This window comes from Phyllobates terribilis, unplaced genomic scaffold, assembly GCF_046119375.1.
Source record: "Phyllobates terribilis strain yellow unplaced genomic scaffold, ASM4611937v1 Scaffold_4__5_contigs__length_816908805, whole genome shotgun sequence".
Lineage (NCBI taxonomy): Eukaryota > Metazoa > Chordata > Amphibia > Anura > Dendrobatidae > Phyllobates > Phyllobates terribilis.
In genome coordinates this window covers 51,066,018-51,081,814 of record NW_027362764.1, presented here as the reverse complement: position 1 = coordinate 51,081,814, position 15,797 = coordinate 51,066,018, and the positions used below count along the sequence as shown (strand labels likewise).

The following is a 15,797-nucleotide window of genomic DNA, read 5'->3' as shown; positions in this document are numbered from 1 at the left end:
ACCTGGGTCTGGATGAGAGTCCTCTCATCCACACCCGGGTACCATCCGCACATTAGACCGCATGAAAAGCGCATCAACATATACAGTGATGCGGATTCCATGCGGTCTAATGGAAGTCAATGGCGGCAAAAGAGCAGCGTTTTCGCAAAATTAATTGACATGCTGCGGATTTTTGACCGCAGCGTTTACGCTGCGGAAAAATCCGCATCGTGGGCACAGCACATGCGGATTTCAATTGGGGAACATTGCTGCCCTTCTACCATGCGTTTTTCATGCGTTTCCGCGGCGTTTCCGCAACTGCAAAAACGCCGCGGAAACGCATGAAAAACGCATCGTGTGAACTCAGGCATACGGAGAAAATCTGCAGCATTTCTGCATCGTGGGCACTTAGCCTAAGTGTCTCTGTGCACATCAGCAGGCTGCTTCTCCTCTCATGCACAGACACAGGAAAATGAATACAGCCACATGGTCTTTTCTGTGTGTGAGCCTCTGTGAGTGTTTTTTTTTTTAAATTTTATAGACAATACACAAACCTAGCAATAGAACTCTTACATACACAGGAATGGAGTTGTTGCATTAAACATATTCCAATACCCCCACTCAACAACTACTTATCCTGTTAGTCCCATTGCAGTTCTGAAGTCCTCAAACTTGGCTCTTGTCAATGGAAGTGTTCCGACCATATAAGAAAGGCGTCGAGCTGGGATACCTTTGTTTGGTCTTTCTGATCTCCTGACTGGAGGTTGACTTGGTTCTTCTGTTTCTTTCTTGCTGGCTTCAGAGCTTATCCAGACTTCAGTGTTTTCTTTTTCAGTGTCTGGGTTTGGTGATTGAGATTCTTGTTCTTGTTTCTTGGCTTGTATAACTGGTGTAACTTCATGGAATTTGAGTGAAACTGAGTTCTCATCAATCACTACGTCTCTGCTGATTGTTACTGTGTTGGTCTCTGGGTACAAGATTCTGTATCCCTTTTGAGTTTGGCTATAGCCCACCAGGACTCCTTACTTTGCATGTGATTCCCACTTGGAACGTTTTTCTTTGGGAACATACACAAACCTTTTGCTTCCAAATATCCTTAGGTGCTTCAGGTTAGGCTTCTCACAGTTCCATAGCTCACATGAAGTTTTATTTGTGGCTTTATCTGGCTGTCTGTTTTGAAGATAGCAAGCTGTCGTGATGGCTTCTCCCCTATACGTTGTAGGTAGATTCGCATTAAACAACATACTTCTTCCACTTTCACAGAGAGTGCGGTTCTTTCTCTCTGCAATTCCATTCTGTTCTGGGTTGTATGGGATGGTAGTCTGGAACACTATTCCATTCTTTTTCAAAATGGTTTGCACCTTACCACTTGTATATTCAGTCCCATTATCGGCACGCAGGGCTTTTGGCATTCTTCCAAATTTGTTAAATACTACGGCAAGATATTCTTCAAGTTTCTGTGGAACTTCATCCTTACTGTGAAGCAGGTAGGCGACTGTATATCTGGAGTAGTCATCAATAAATGTGAGAAAATATCTCTTCTTGCTTGGAGTTTGAACACTCATTGGACCGCAAACATCTGTGTGTATAAAATCCAGTGGCTGTGCAGATCTAGTGGTGCTCACTTTAGGAAAGGATTTTCTGGTCATTTTCCCTTTAAGTCAGCTAGTGCACTTCATCATTTGACTACACTGCTTGATTTCCACACCATTTGCAAGTTGACCTAGCTTCCTTATTGCTTCTGGGTCTCTGTGCCCAAGACGTCTGTGCCATATATGGATACAGTTCTTATGCAGATCTTGTCTAGCACTGAACACTCTTTCTTTGCATTTTAGCCACTAAAGTTCGTTTTGGATTTTTCCTTCTGCAAGAGTGTGACCCTTCTTTTATATAATGCAGCTGTTATCTTTAAAAGTAACTACATTCCATGTTTGTGACGCGCCCCCTGGGCCAGTGTTGTTGGGGATACCCGGAGCCGGATCAGATGGGGTTTGTAGTCTCCGAGTGGCTGTGACCCGGTCCGTGCCCAGGGTGTCAAGCTCAGTGTGTGGCAGTCCTTATGATGTTACTAAAGTTCTTTATGTCGACTACGCCACCCGTTGAATTGCGGTCACTACGGCCGCCGCTGCAGCAGGGTCCGCTGAGGCTGATGGTGTTTGTGCAGCCCAGGTAGTATAACCCCCAACGGGAGGGGTATAGCCTCAGGGGGTCAGTTGCAGAGGATGGGGGTTGTGGTGGTGCAGCGGGGATGGAAATGAGACTCAGAGTCGGGCTGTGCAGTTCAGGGTTTGTTTACTTACTGCTGTTCTTGTACCGGTCACTCCGGCCTTGAGTGACCACCCGAGCCGTGCTGCGTCCACCAGGTCCTGGACTCGGCCAACCCCCAAGTAGTTCTGGAGCGTGGTTCTGAGCTCCCTTTCTGTCCTGTCCTCTTCTCTGGCCTTCCCCACCAGGGATCCACCTATGTCCGGCTCCCTCGGGCCTCTTGGTGGTAAACCCTTGTCTCTGGGTTCCCTGACCCTATTCGTGGTCTGCCTTCCGGGTGGATTTAGTGGGTGATCGTGGCAGATCAATCCTGCCCACGACCTCCGGTTCCTGGCTAAGGTGTGCTGTAGCCTCTGCCAGCTTGGGATCCGGTACCCTGTTGCCAACTCTTCACCCTCTGGTCTAATTTGGGCTCTTGGAGTTCCTTCTTTCTCCCCCTCTGGGTCCTTCTTTCTCCTCTCTCTCTCTGGGCCTTGGAGCTGCTCTTCTCCTCTGCTCTTCTTCCTCTGCAAAAGACTGACCAGCCTTCTACAAAAGACTCCTCTGCAAAGACTGATGTCTCACTGACTGACCCTGATCTAAGATGGTGCCCACCTTATATACTCCCTCTATGTGTGAGCTCAGGTGACCAGCACCCAATGAGCTCCTAGCACTACCCAGACTGCTCCCCCTATCTGCCCCTACACTACTGGGATGTTCCACCCCCCTCCCACTCCAGCCAGGAACAGACTCTGTTGTACCTGCACATTTCTCTAGTGGGAGTACCATCGGTCTGTTCCTCGGAAATGGGATGTGTGTAGTGCATGCAGCCTACTGAGCTCAGTTCCACACTCCATCCTTACCCGGGAGTGGAATATCACACCTCTGGCTTGAGGTGCAATACCCCTGTAGCAGCCGAATCCTCAGGGTGCTACATTTGCGTAAGTTTCTTTACTGACAGAAGATTGCTTTCAAGACTGAGAACATAGAGAACATCCTTTACTGGGATCTTTCTACTTTGTGCTGAGGAAACTGGACAGTGAAGGTAGCCGTCTCCTACTCCTTCTGAAGTCATATATTGAACATTAGCTAAGATGACCTTTTCTGACTTGCTTTCATCAAGGTCAGTGAAGAAGTCCTTGTTATTCGTCATATGGCTGCTAGCACCAGAGTCTATACACCACATATGCTTTGCAGATGAGCCTGTACTGGTATTAAATGCTTTTTCAACACATGCAGACTTTTCCTCTACAGCGGTTTTCACCTTTTGATCACTGTTCTGCTTTTTAAGCTGACTCATTCTTGCTTTCCAAATTCTGCAATCTGCTTTAAGGTGGCCGGGCTTTTTACAGACAAAACATTCACGAGTTTTCCTTAGATTGCTCTTATTTTTAGGAAAGTCCTGTGTCTTTAATGCTGTTTCTGCTCTAGATTCATTACTGCTGCTTACATTGTGTGTTTTTCGCTTGAATTCATCTACAAGCTTGCCTTTGACATATTCTAGTGTGAGCTCATCAACTGGCCTTGCATCTAGTGCAGTGACAAGTGTGTCATAACTTTCTGGAAGACCACTTAATAGTAGTGCAGCAACATGAATGTCTTTAATTTCTTCTCCAACGCCCCTGAGACGCTCCACAATCTCTAGGGTGTTTCTTATATAGTCCTGCATCTTCTGGCCATCACTTAGCTTAGACTGATACAGTGAGATAAAGCTTATTGTTGAGATTTGATCTTTCATGCACTTTCTGTAATTCATCCCATATCTCTTTTGCAGTTGCACATTTGCATATGTAACATCCCTGGCGGTGTGCTTGCATTGTGCACCACCTCCCACCATGCAAGACCGCAATCTTACCTGTCAGTCCATGCTGCACTCTTTGTTCCAGTACCTGCTGTGTCCATGTCTCTTGTCTGATTGCTTAGGGCGTCGGTGTGGCTTTCTGCTTGTTTCTTATAGCTACTGTGTGCACAGTCCTAATGTGTCCCCAGCCTATTGTTGTGAGTCACTGAATACTTAAATCCCCTCCACCCAGTAGGAGGTGCCTGAGCAACACTTTCTCTCAGTTTGTCCTTTGCAACTGAATTGCCAGGTCCTGTCCTGTATCTAGTCTGTTCCGCAAACCTGGGGGCTATATACCCAGGCCTGCTACCTGTCTGTTCTGCCACCCTGGGGGCTGTATACCCAGGCCTGTTACCTGTCTGTTTCCGCCACCCTGGGGGTTGAGTTCCCAGGCTCGTTTCTGTATCTTGTTTCTGTTTCAGTTCCTGTCTGAACAGTGTCCTTGCCCGTTTCTTGTTTGTTTCCATGTTTGTACCTTCCCTTTTCCTGCAGTGTCTGAACCTGCACCTAACTCCAACTCATTGTCTCTGTACTTCTGTTTGTGAGTTTTGTGTCCACTCGCTACTTCATTGTAAGTACCTTGCGTGTATCTGGTTCTGCTCGTTCTGTTTCCCTCCAGGTTACCTCCTGTGTTCTAGCTATCTTCCTGTATCTTCCAGTCTGTTCCATGTGAACAGAGCCCTGTCCTGTCTGCCTTCACCTTCTGCTCTGTTCTGCTCTGGTTGCTCACCGCTCCGGCGGTTCCGCTCTGCTCCGCTTGTTTACCGCACCTGCGGTTCTGCTCTGCTCTGCTTGTTCACTGCTCCGGCAGTTCCGCTCTGCTCCGCTTGTTTACCGCACCTGCAGTTCCGCTCTGCTCTGCTTGTTTACCGAACCTGCAGTTCCGCTCTGCTTGTTTACCGCTCCGGTGGTTCCGCTCTGCTCCGCTTGTTTTCCTCACTTGCGGTTCCGCTCTGCTCTGCTTGTTTACCGCCCCTGCGGTTCCGCTCTGCTTGTTCACCGCTCTAGCGGTTCCGCTCTGCTCCGCTTGTTTACCGCACCTGCGGTTCCACTCTGCTCTGCTTGTTTACCGCACCTGCGGTTCCGCTCTGCTCTGCTTGTTTACCGCACCTGCGGTTCCGCTCTGCTCTGCTTGTTTACCGCACCTGTGATTCTGCTCTGCTCCGCTTGTTTACCGCACCTGCGGTTCCGCTCTGCTCTGCTTGTTTACCGCACCTGCGGTTCCGCTCTGCTCTGCTTGTTTACCGCACCTGCGGTTCCGCTCTGCTCTGCTTGTTTACCGCACCTACGGTTCTGCTCTGCTCTGCTTGCTTACCACACCTGCGGTTCCGCTCTGCTCTGCTTGTTCACCGCTCCGGCGGTTCCGCACTGCTCCGCTTGTTTGCCGCACCTACGGTTCCGATCTGCTTGTTCACCGCACCTGCGGTTTTGCTCCTCTCTGCTTGTTCACCGCACCTGCAGTTTTGCTCCGCTCTGCTTGTTAACCGCACCTGTGGTTTTGCTACGCTCTGCTTGTTCACCGCTCCTGCGGTTTTGCTCTGCTAGTCCACCGCACCTGCGGCTCTGTTCCTGTATCCCAGTCAGTATCTGCCTGTCTGCATTCCAGCCGTGCCTGTCAGCACCCACCTGCCTTCATACCAGCCGTGCCTGCTAGTACCCACCTGCCTTCATACCAGCCGTGCCTGCCAGTGCCCACCTGTCTGCATGCCAGCTAACCTGCGTGTTCCTGCATTCCCCGGTGTAGGTCAACAGCTGTGACCGGGGTCTGACCTGGAGTAGCACCTGGTCCCTCTGCTCGGTGCCTCCCTGGTTCACGGAGTCGACTGAGCCGCCGTGTGACCTTGGTCGGATCGGATCGGGTTGATACTGTTAGGATCATTCAGCCATGGAGGGTCCTTGTTGGAGTCGGGGTATCCCCGTAACAAGAAATACACAGACACGTAGTGTATAATCAAGTACTGGGAAGCCCCTGAGCGCGTCTCCCTCTATGGGTGCTGTCCCTTTATTTATAATAATAATCATTTTTTTTTTTTTTTGTCAGACATGCGCAGTAAAATGCCTTTGTTTCACAGGCAGCGAAATGATGATTCATAACAGTGGAATGTTGATAAGAAAGTTTCATAAACAAAAAGTGATAATTAGTAGAAGGTTGCTGAGACAGCTAAAACAAGTTACAATCTAGTTTCTGGGAGTCAGTCCAAATGTCCAGATAAGGGAAGAATAACTTCATCTGTGTCTTACATCGTAGTCTTGCGTGAAGTACAACTCCCATCATCCTCTCAGTCCCCCCTTTGATTCTTCCTTATGGACTTTTGGTAGAAAACCTGGTCCGGGAGTTCTTTTCTTTCATATTCTTGAGTCCGTGTTACAAAGCTTATTTATGCATATTAAAATAATTTTTAATCCTATTTTAAACACTACATATATGACTACTATAATTAGCACAATCTGTAATATACCTTGCAGAATTCCAGCCACCCAACCTCCAATACCCTTAAACCAGTTCTTTGGGTTGAGAAAGGAGAAGGTGTCTGACCACCAGCTATCTTTATTTTGGTCATTGTGTCTGTCATATTCATCCCGTAATCGTTGTATATCTGCCAGCTTGAACCTCATACTCATTGTACTGTTTGGATCTATGTAATGACAACAGGTTGGACCAATAATTTGACACATTCCTCCCTGGGCCGCAGTTAGGTAGTCTAACACTACAGTATGTTGATTAGTAACAATTATAAGTTGATTTTGTACAGCTATACTAGTATTAAGTATATCCATAATATCCCATATCTGATCATCTAGATAGTCGGTGGCCTGAACTAATTTATCCCACATCTGCATCAACATTGGATACACAAAGAAAGTGCTGAATATTTTATTAGGAATTCCCATTTGGACCACATGTGGCCTACCTGAAGGTCTAGGCGAGTTGTCGGCTGCTCTTTTGTATAGTGTGTGTTTAGGTACTGCTTGCATATCTACCTGCTGATTCTGAACTATAAATGTGGCCGGTGTTAAGCGTCCTAGAGTACATGTACCTTTTATTCCTACTGGGAACCATTTATATGCTCCATTTCCACAAATCCAGAAGGTTCCTTCAGGCAGATCCCATATTGCAGAGTGTTGGAGCACCAACCTATGTACCAAATCTAAAAATTTAGATACATTCTGAAGTATACACCAAGGGGGTTTTTGACCTAATGGACTACAGTATCCTGCATCTGGATTTTCACAAGTCGGTGTACCTGGGTCATATGCACTTGACTCATTACATAATATATTACCTGGTATCTTTGAACATGTATCATTGTTTCCATCGGGGAATAATTGTGAATATTTCCAACCATTATTGTGTATGTATTTTTCTACTATATCAGGTTTAAAAGGTTGAGAAGAAGATACTGTGCTACTAAAACTGAGTTGTATATTTTCTGTAGGAATTAACCCTAAGTCTGTTAGTCCCGTCTTATTTCTAGGAACCCATACACCTCCTTTAAACGCTAAATATTGTAAGTTGTTTATTTTTCCGGTCATATTACCTTGCCACCAGGGAAATCCCACCCACCCCACAACTGGGATGGCAACAGTGGTGTTCCATAATCTAGAATTAACGGTTTGGTTATTTGCTAATTTGTCTGAGCAATTAGTCCATGTAAACACTTCCTCAGGGGTCATGGGTACGGCCAGGAAGGGTATGCTCGTGGCTGATATTGGAGAATGCGTACAAATCCAACAGTCTGCTATTTTCTGTCCGCCATCGAGCAGCCCGTTTACCAATGTCTCATGATGTTTTATAAATTTATTATCTGTAGGTTTTGGGGAACTTAGTTTATCCCACAGGTCTCCCTGATCTATCGTTATAGCTAACACAAGTACAATCACCACTATTTCTTTTTGCAATGGCTTGCATGTACCCATGCTGATTTTCCTTCCAATTTTACTGCAGTTGGAGTTGTCAATAACACCTGATATGGACCCTCAAATCTGGGTTCTAGCGTTCTTCTGTTATGTCTTTTTACGTAGACTTCGTCTCCTGGTTGCAGCTTGTGCGTTCCCTCAATGGAATCTGGATCTGGAATGGAAGAGAACACTAAAGAGTGTATTTTAGACACATGCTTACATAAATTTTGTACATAAGCAGTTAAGCTTTCAGTTTCTAACATTAAAGTCTGTGGGAAATACAATCCTGTATTGGCAACTCTACCAAACAATATTTCATGGGGGGTGAGTTTGCTCTTTCCCTGGGGGGTGTTTCTGACTGAATACAATGCTATTGGGAGACACTCAGTCCATGGTTTCTGTGTTTCTGCCATGGCTTTCTGTATTTTTAACTTAAGTGTTCCATTCATTCTCTCAACCTTACCAGAACTCTGTGGGTGGTAAGGGGTGTGTAGTTCACTTTTTATACACAACATTTTCATTACATTCTGAAAGATCTCTCCAGTAAAATGTGTACCTCTATCTGACTCGATCACTTCTGGGATACCATAACGGGGTACCAGTTCATGTGCTATTTTTACTGCAGTGACTTTAGCCGTGGCTGTATGAACTGGATAAGCCTCTGGCCACCCCGAAAACATGTCCACACATACCAGTACATACTCATAGTGTCCATGCTTAGGCATCTGGATGTAATCGATCTGAAGTCTCTGGAACGGATATAGTGGTCTTACATGGTGCTTCTGGGGGGTCTTAACAGTCTGTCCTGGATTGTGGGCTAAACAGATTTCACAAGAACCACATTTTGCTCGAGCTACCTGGCCGAACCCTGGGGCTAACCACTTCTGTCTGACCCTCTGTATCATACCGTTTGCAGACACATGTGTAGGTCCGTGGGCTTCACTGACCACAACAGGGTACCATGCTCGGGGGAGACAAAGCTCATCTCCTTTTCTCCATAGTCCTTCTTTTTCTTCTGCCCCCTGTTTCTGCCACTCTTCTTTTTCTTCTCTACTCACCTGCTGGTGGGCTTCTTTGAGCCGTGTAATTAAGTCAAATTCTGATACTGCACTAATAGTGTGGTCAGTTGTCAGAGGTTTTACTGCAGCTCGCTTAGCAGCCTTGTCGGCTCGGTCATTACCCCTAGCTATCTCGGTGTTGAGTCTTACATGTGCAGGTACTTTTATTACTGCTACTTGTTTGGTTGAGGCAGCTGATTCTAGGATTTGTCTAATCATTTGTCCATGTTTTACTGGTTGACCTGAAGCTGTCATGTAACCTCTAGCTCTCCATATACATCCAAAATCATGTACAATACCATATGCATATCTAGAATCGGTAAAAATATTAGCGGTTTTTTCTTTTGCTAACTGTAATGCTCGTATTAGAGCTAATAGTTCAGCTTCCTGGGCTGAACAGCTGGCCTGCATTGGCTCAGCTTCAATAACATCATAATCTGATACAATGGCATAACCTGTGTGAAAGTTACCAGTTTCATCTGCATACCTACTACCATCTATATACATATGTAGGTCTGGATTGTCAAGAGGGGTGTCCTGTACATTAGGTAGCCCTTGTGTTTCTTGTTCTATACACTGTAAGCAATCATGTATTATATTGTCTTGTTCGTGGTATTGTAAAAAATTTTCATCTTCGTCTTCCTGACCTCCTTCCACTCCCCCCTTTGTCTCTAGTGGTAACAGAGTGGCTAAATTTAGAGACAATATGCGGCGAAAAGTGAGGTTTGGTGGCATTAGTAAGGAGCATTGTAATCTAAGATGTCTAGCCATTGAAATGTGTTTTGGCAATACCTGATTCAGTATGCCATGTACATCATGTGTAGTTTGTACTATTAGGGCATGGTCTAGTACTATTTCTGAGGCTTTTTCTACCAAAAGAGAGACAGCTGCTACTACTCTGACACATGATGGTGCAGCTTTGGTAACATTATCTAATTGAGCAGAATAGTATGCGACAGGTCTTTGTTTATTTTCATGTTTCTGTGTTAGTACTCCTGTAGCATGATTAGACATTTCCGCAGCCATTAATTGGAATGGTTTGGCGTAGTCTGGGATTCCCAAGGCCGGGGCTGACATGAGACCTTTCTTGAGGTCTTGAAAGGCTATGAGCGCTGATTCAGTTAACTGAAAAGGCTCGATTTTTAAACAATCATATAGAGGTTGCATAAGCTGACTAGCATGTATAACCCATTGTCTGCAGTGTGATACTATTCCCAAAAATGCTCTTAATGTTTTGTAGTTCTTGGGAGGAACAAGATCTCTAATGATTTTTAGTCTGTCGGCGGTGAGGTGCCGAATACCTTGTGAAATGCAGTGTCCTAGAAATACTACCGTAGTCATACAAAGTTGTACTTTTTTCTTGTTAACTTTACAGCCCATGTCTGCTAGAAATATTAACAACCTTATTGTGTTGCTGTTTGCGGACTCTTGAGCAGGGGCACATAACAATAGGTCATCAACATATTGGAGAATTACAACCTCATCCGTAGGTTTGAAATTTTGAAGAACTGATCTCATAGCTTCTGAGTACAAGGTAGGTGAATGTATCATACCCTGTGGTAATCTTGTCCATGCTAATTGTCTATTCTTAAATGTAAATGCAAACAGTTTGTAACAGTCTGGGTGTAATGGTACTGAAAAAAATGCATTTGATAAGTCTATGACAGAAAATACTCGTGCTGTTGCTGGGATCTGTGATAGCAACGTGTGTGGATTTGGCACAACAGGAGTAATAGGTTCCAAAATTTTATTTATCTCTCTTAGATCATGTACCATCCGGTACCTAGCAGCTGACCCCTCAGTAGATTTCTTTTTTACGGGGTACAACGGTGTATTGGCTGGTGACTTTACTTCTATCAGTACTCCAGTTTTTAGATAATCTTTTATCTGTTCTCCTATGGCGTGTTCTTGTTGGGCACTAATAGGATACTGTCTCAATTGGGGTAGTGTCACACCTGGAACAGGAGTGACTTTTACTGGAGCTATTGGCATTAGTCCTACATCGGTGTCATGTTGTGCCCATAATTTTTCTGGTACCTCAGAAAGATCTAAAATAATTTGGGTAGGGGCAGGATCTTTCTCATCCTCTAAGGCTTGGACTTTTACAATGTTTTCTAGAGACTCTTGGTCATCAGGCACCAAAATTTGGACTCTACCATCCTCCAAAAATTGGATATTCATTTCTGTCTGCTTTAATAGGTCTGTACCTAGAAGACAAGTAGGTGCCCCTTTGACAAAAAGAAATTTAGATAAAAATATTTTAGATCCTATCTTTGTTTCAAGGGGAATACTATATGGGAGTGGCCTGATTCCTCCATCATACCCTTCGGTATAGGTTACATCATCTGATAAACAATCAGCATTTGGTAAGGCGTCTTCATTGAGGACGGAGGAAGTTGCTCCGGTATCTATTAGAAAAGGGCATTGTTTTCCTGCTACTTTTACCTGAATTATTGGGCGCCTTCCAGTCAAAGTGGTTTGCATCACGTCTAGTCACTCGCTTGCTGCAGGAGCAGAAGCCTGTACTGTCTTTTCTTGTGATTCTCTTGGGACATAGGTACCATCTTCTATATCCCTGGCTTTTTTCCTGCATTCTCTAATCCAATGTCCTGGTTTCTTACAGTAGTGACATGGATTAGTTTTCTTATCCAAATTCCCTTTGTCATAGGTCTGATTTGATCTGTTGTTTTTATTGACCAGACTATTATTTGCTGCTACTCTGATGGGTTTGGATGCTGCCTCACGCATATCCATTTCTATCCCTAATAGTTTTTGTCTGACTATCTGGGGATCATCTAGGGTTCTCCAATCAGGAGTTGCAGCCTTGAACTTTTCCCTAAGTTTTGGGTTAAGATTCTCTATAAAAGTTTTTGTCATCAGTCGAATGACTCCTTCATTGGTAAGGTCCATTCCCTCGTCTCTGTAACTGTTTTCTACCGCTAAGTAGTATTCATCTACAGGCTGTCCTGACTTCTGGGAGACAGTTCCTGAAGTCCCTCTCATTCGTTGTTTAGTTCTCATAAACTCCATAAGTCTGATCATAAAATTCTGTCCTGACAGTGCGGTATTTGGATCCTCACCATCTACTGGTTGAGGTCTATGAGGTTCTATAACTGTCATCAATTCCTGATACAACCCTGGTGTCATTTTCATTCTACATAATTCTGTCCCATCTGACCATGTTCCATTATGGGTGTGTATTATCTGCTGTATGTACGTAGCAAATCTTAGTGGGCATTGTATTGGATCTGGTGCATTCTGAAGTAGGGACATTCCCTCAGCGGGGGTCCATGGAAAATATTGTCTAGTCTGATGGTATCTAGTTACTCTACGCGGTGGATTGCCACCATCTTCTTCTCTGTATGGTCGACTGAGGATACGCACTGGTGCCAACATATCATGTGGTCGTGGTGCTCCACATCCTGCACATGTGTCTCTCCAGTCTGGATTCTGGAGTCCACAGTTTGTACATGTCCATCCACCCGGACCCCGAAAATCAGGATACGGTGTGGGTTCTGACCTGGGCTGATATGGTGGTGCCAATGGGTTCATTTGTTTACTGTTTTCTGTTTGTACAATGGGACCCTGTCTGACTGGAGTTCTCCATAATCCATTGTCTTTATTAAAAGTCCAATGGTCTGTCTCTGCTGTTTTTGATAGTTCGACCATGGCCTCTACTTGTTCCTGCCATCCTTTGTCTCTTATCACTCCTGCTTTTCTAACCCGAATGTCCTCCCATAGTTTCCTGTTAAACCTGTCATGCCTTGCTACCTGAAAAGTTTTGCAAACTTTCCCTAAATTCTTAGTTGCTTCTACACCACACCTTTCTTTCACGATTGTATAGACATCTTGTTCATCATTTGTGGTCTTAGTCTGTTTGTTGCCCATTTTTCCTGACTATTCTTACCTTAGGAGGCTTTTTGGGTTAGATAAAATATATTCTATATTCTACCTTTCCTCGTTACCTATTCTGTCCTAAGGAGCCAGTATCTGAAACGGTTTCTCTGGACCGTTTTGTCTGAAGTGTAGAGTAATTCTAACACACATATATATGGCAACAAGGGCAAGACCAACAATACATAAAATGAACCATACAGTCTCCATTATATATCGTGTCCCTGGAGTATTATCATTACTTCCATGGGCTCATTCTGTCAATCTCTTATCCGTCAAAAAGGAGGACAAAGGTTCGGGAGTTAAGCGTGAGCGAAGGTTTCCCCGAAAGGACACAACCTTATGACTCAGTTAGGCAATCTCCGTAATACTTATGTCATCTACCTTAGTGCGGCTTATGAGGCTATTCCCGACATCCACATCTCTTTCATACCATCCGTTTCATAACCTTCTCTGACCTCTCCTTCGGCAGATCCTACAGTATATACATGAATGACCCGAGCTATAGGTATCCTTCTCTACTAGTTCCTCAATCCCAACACAAGATATGCATGAAATTTACGGACTATCGCAGAGCAGATGTAAGAGAACTAACAGTGTCTCTTACCTGGCCAGGTTTGTCATCTGCTGTTCCGATGTCCCAATCTCAGCGGTTACTCGTGCCGGTCGATGAACTTGAAGGAATACGCAGACCTCGGGTCCCTGTTTCGGGCGCCAGGAATTGTTAGGATCATTCAGCCATGGAGGGTCCTTGTTGGAGTCGGGGTATCCCCGTAACAAGAAATACACAGACACGTAGTGTATAATCAAGTACTGGGAAGCCCCTGAGCGCGTCTCCCTCTATGGGTGCTGTCCCTTTATTTATAATAATAATCTTTTTTTTTTTTTTTTGTCAGACATGCGCAGTAAAATGCCTTTGTTTCACAGGCAGCGAAATGATGATTCATAACAGTGGAATGTTGATAAGAAAGTTTCATAACCAAAAAGTGATAATTAGTAGAAGGTTGCTGAGACAGCTAAAACAAGTTACAATCTAGTTTCTGGGCGTCAGTCCAAATGTCCAGATAAGGGAAGAATAACTTCATCTGTGTCTTACATCGTAGTCTTGCGTGAAGTACAACTCCCATCATCCTCTCAATACTTAGTTGCGCCCCTCCAGGCACTCCTCGGTTCATGGTACAGTGAGATCACTAATCACGCTCACACCAGTCAGTCGGGGCACGAGCGTAACAGCATATATGCCCAATCTGATCATCATCTACACTGAGGGAGATAGTGCTTTGTGCTTTCTGATCCTTCTCTAGCCAATCATCTGGTATTGGATGAGGCACTTGTTCCTGCGTATATTTCCACGTACCTTCTCTTATGAGCAGCATTTTCACCTTAAATTTCTAAGATTAATAATTCTGATTGGTGAGACTTTGCACTGAGAACTTGCAGTGATCCCTGCTTGTGAACATCTTCTATGTTGCTCTGTGCTGCTTTTGCTTTGGACTGCTGTTGCTGTATTACTCTTCTGTGTCACTCCTGCGGTTCTGTGTCACTCCTGGGGTTCTGTGTCACTCCTGGGGTTCTGTGTCACTCCTGGGGTTCTGTGTCACGCTGGGCCCATAACCTGTTGGCAGCGGATCATTCAGGATACTCTCAAAGCTTGTTGACAACAGCTTTAATTAGCTATAAACAGGTACAAATATGAATGGGGCTTTGTGGAATCAGTAATATACATATCTTAAGTGTCTCTGTGCAGCATCAGCAGCCTGCTTCTCCTCTCATGCACAGACACAGGAAACTGAACACAGTCACATGGTCTTTTCTGTGTGTGAGCCTCTGGGAGTGTTTTTTTTTTTTCTTTTTAACTTTATAGACAATACACAAACCTAGCAATAGAACTCTTACATACACAGGAATGGAGTTGTTGCATTAAACATATTCCAATAACAAGGCATAATAGAGAAGAGCTACAGAAAGATTGAAATATACTATAAGGTGAAATATGTAAACCAATGTAATAAATCTCAAATAATGTAATAATTAATGGTAATCTAAAATAACTGTAGCCAGATGTATCCAATTATCCAACAATAAATAGATACAAGAAAGGCCTATAGCAAGTATAACCTTTAAGGATAGGTCATCACTATTATAGTCCAGGACACCCCCTTTAAGGTGGACATAAATGATAATCTATAAATTAATGACCTGTGCGTTTCCCTTTGATCTGCAGAATCCCGAGCCTCCAGGATGTGTGGTATATGGGCACTGTTTGGCAGTGATGAATGCCTTTCGGTGCAGTGTCTCAGTGCCATGAAAATCGCCCATCGAGGTCCTGACGCGTTTCGATTTGAGAATGTGAATGGATTCACCAACTGCTTCTTAGGTTTCCACCGCCTGGCGATTGTGGACCAGCTATATGGCATGCAGCCTCTGCGGGTGAAGAAGTTCCCGTACCTATGGCTGTGTTACAACGGGGAGATTTACAATTACAAGCAGGTGAGAGCAAAGCTAAAGAGACAAACATCCGCAGCTCTGATGCTGCCAAACTGGACCGACTGACACTTAGAAAAAGTCTAAGGCAGCGGAGACACATAATGGTGGCATTCTGGTTATCATCATTACTCTGACTGCCTGAATATATGTTACTCGCTGCGGGTCGTTAGCCGCGAGTGAGGCACTTGTCTTCAGCACATCAACATGGTACATTAAAATGGGGGTCCTGTCTGGGTGTGTAGACATATGCTGGGAGGGCGCTACGCCTATGCAGACTGTATACAACTGATGTTGTGGGTTTGCCAGGACCAGATGTTTCACAGATCAATGTAGAAGACCACCATCCAAAAATAAAGTCTTTACTGAATTGTAACTTGGTAAAGGTTATATACAAG

The 15,797-nt window shown here is 44.6% G+C and overlaps 1 protein-coding gene across 1 annotated transcript in view; it reads left to right on the top strand.

Moving 5' to 3' along the window:
- LOC141264166 (asparagine synthetase [glutamine-hydrolyzing]-like) overlaps positions 1-15,797 on the top strand; it is a 237,247-nt gene that overhangs the window by 57,955 nt on the left and 163,495 nt on the right. The window contains exon 2 of the mRNA XM_073676476.1: positions 15,140-15,405. Within this exon, the coding sequence (XP_073532577.1) occupies positions 15,157-15,405 (249 nt within the window). The 5' untranslated portion in view covers positions 15,140-15,156. The remainder of the gene's footprint in view (positions 1-15,139; positions 15,406-15,797) is intronic.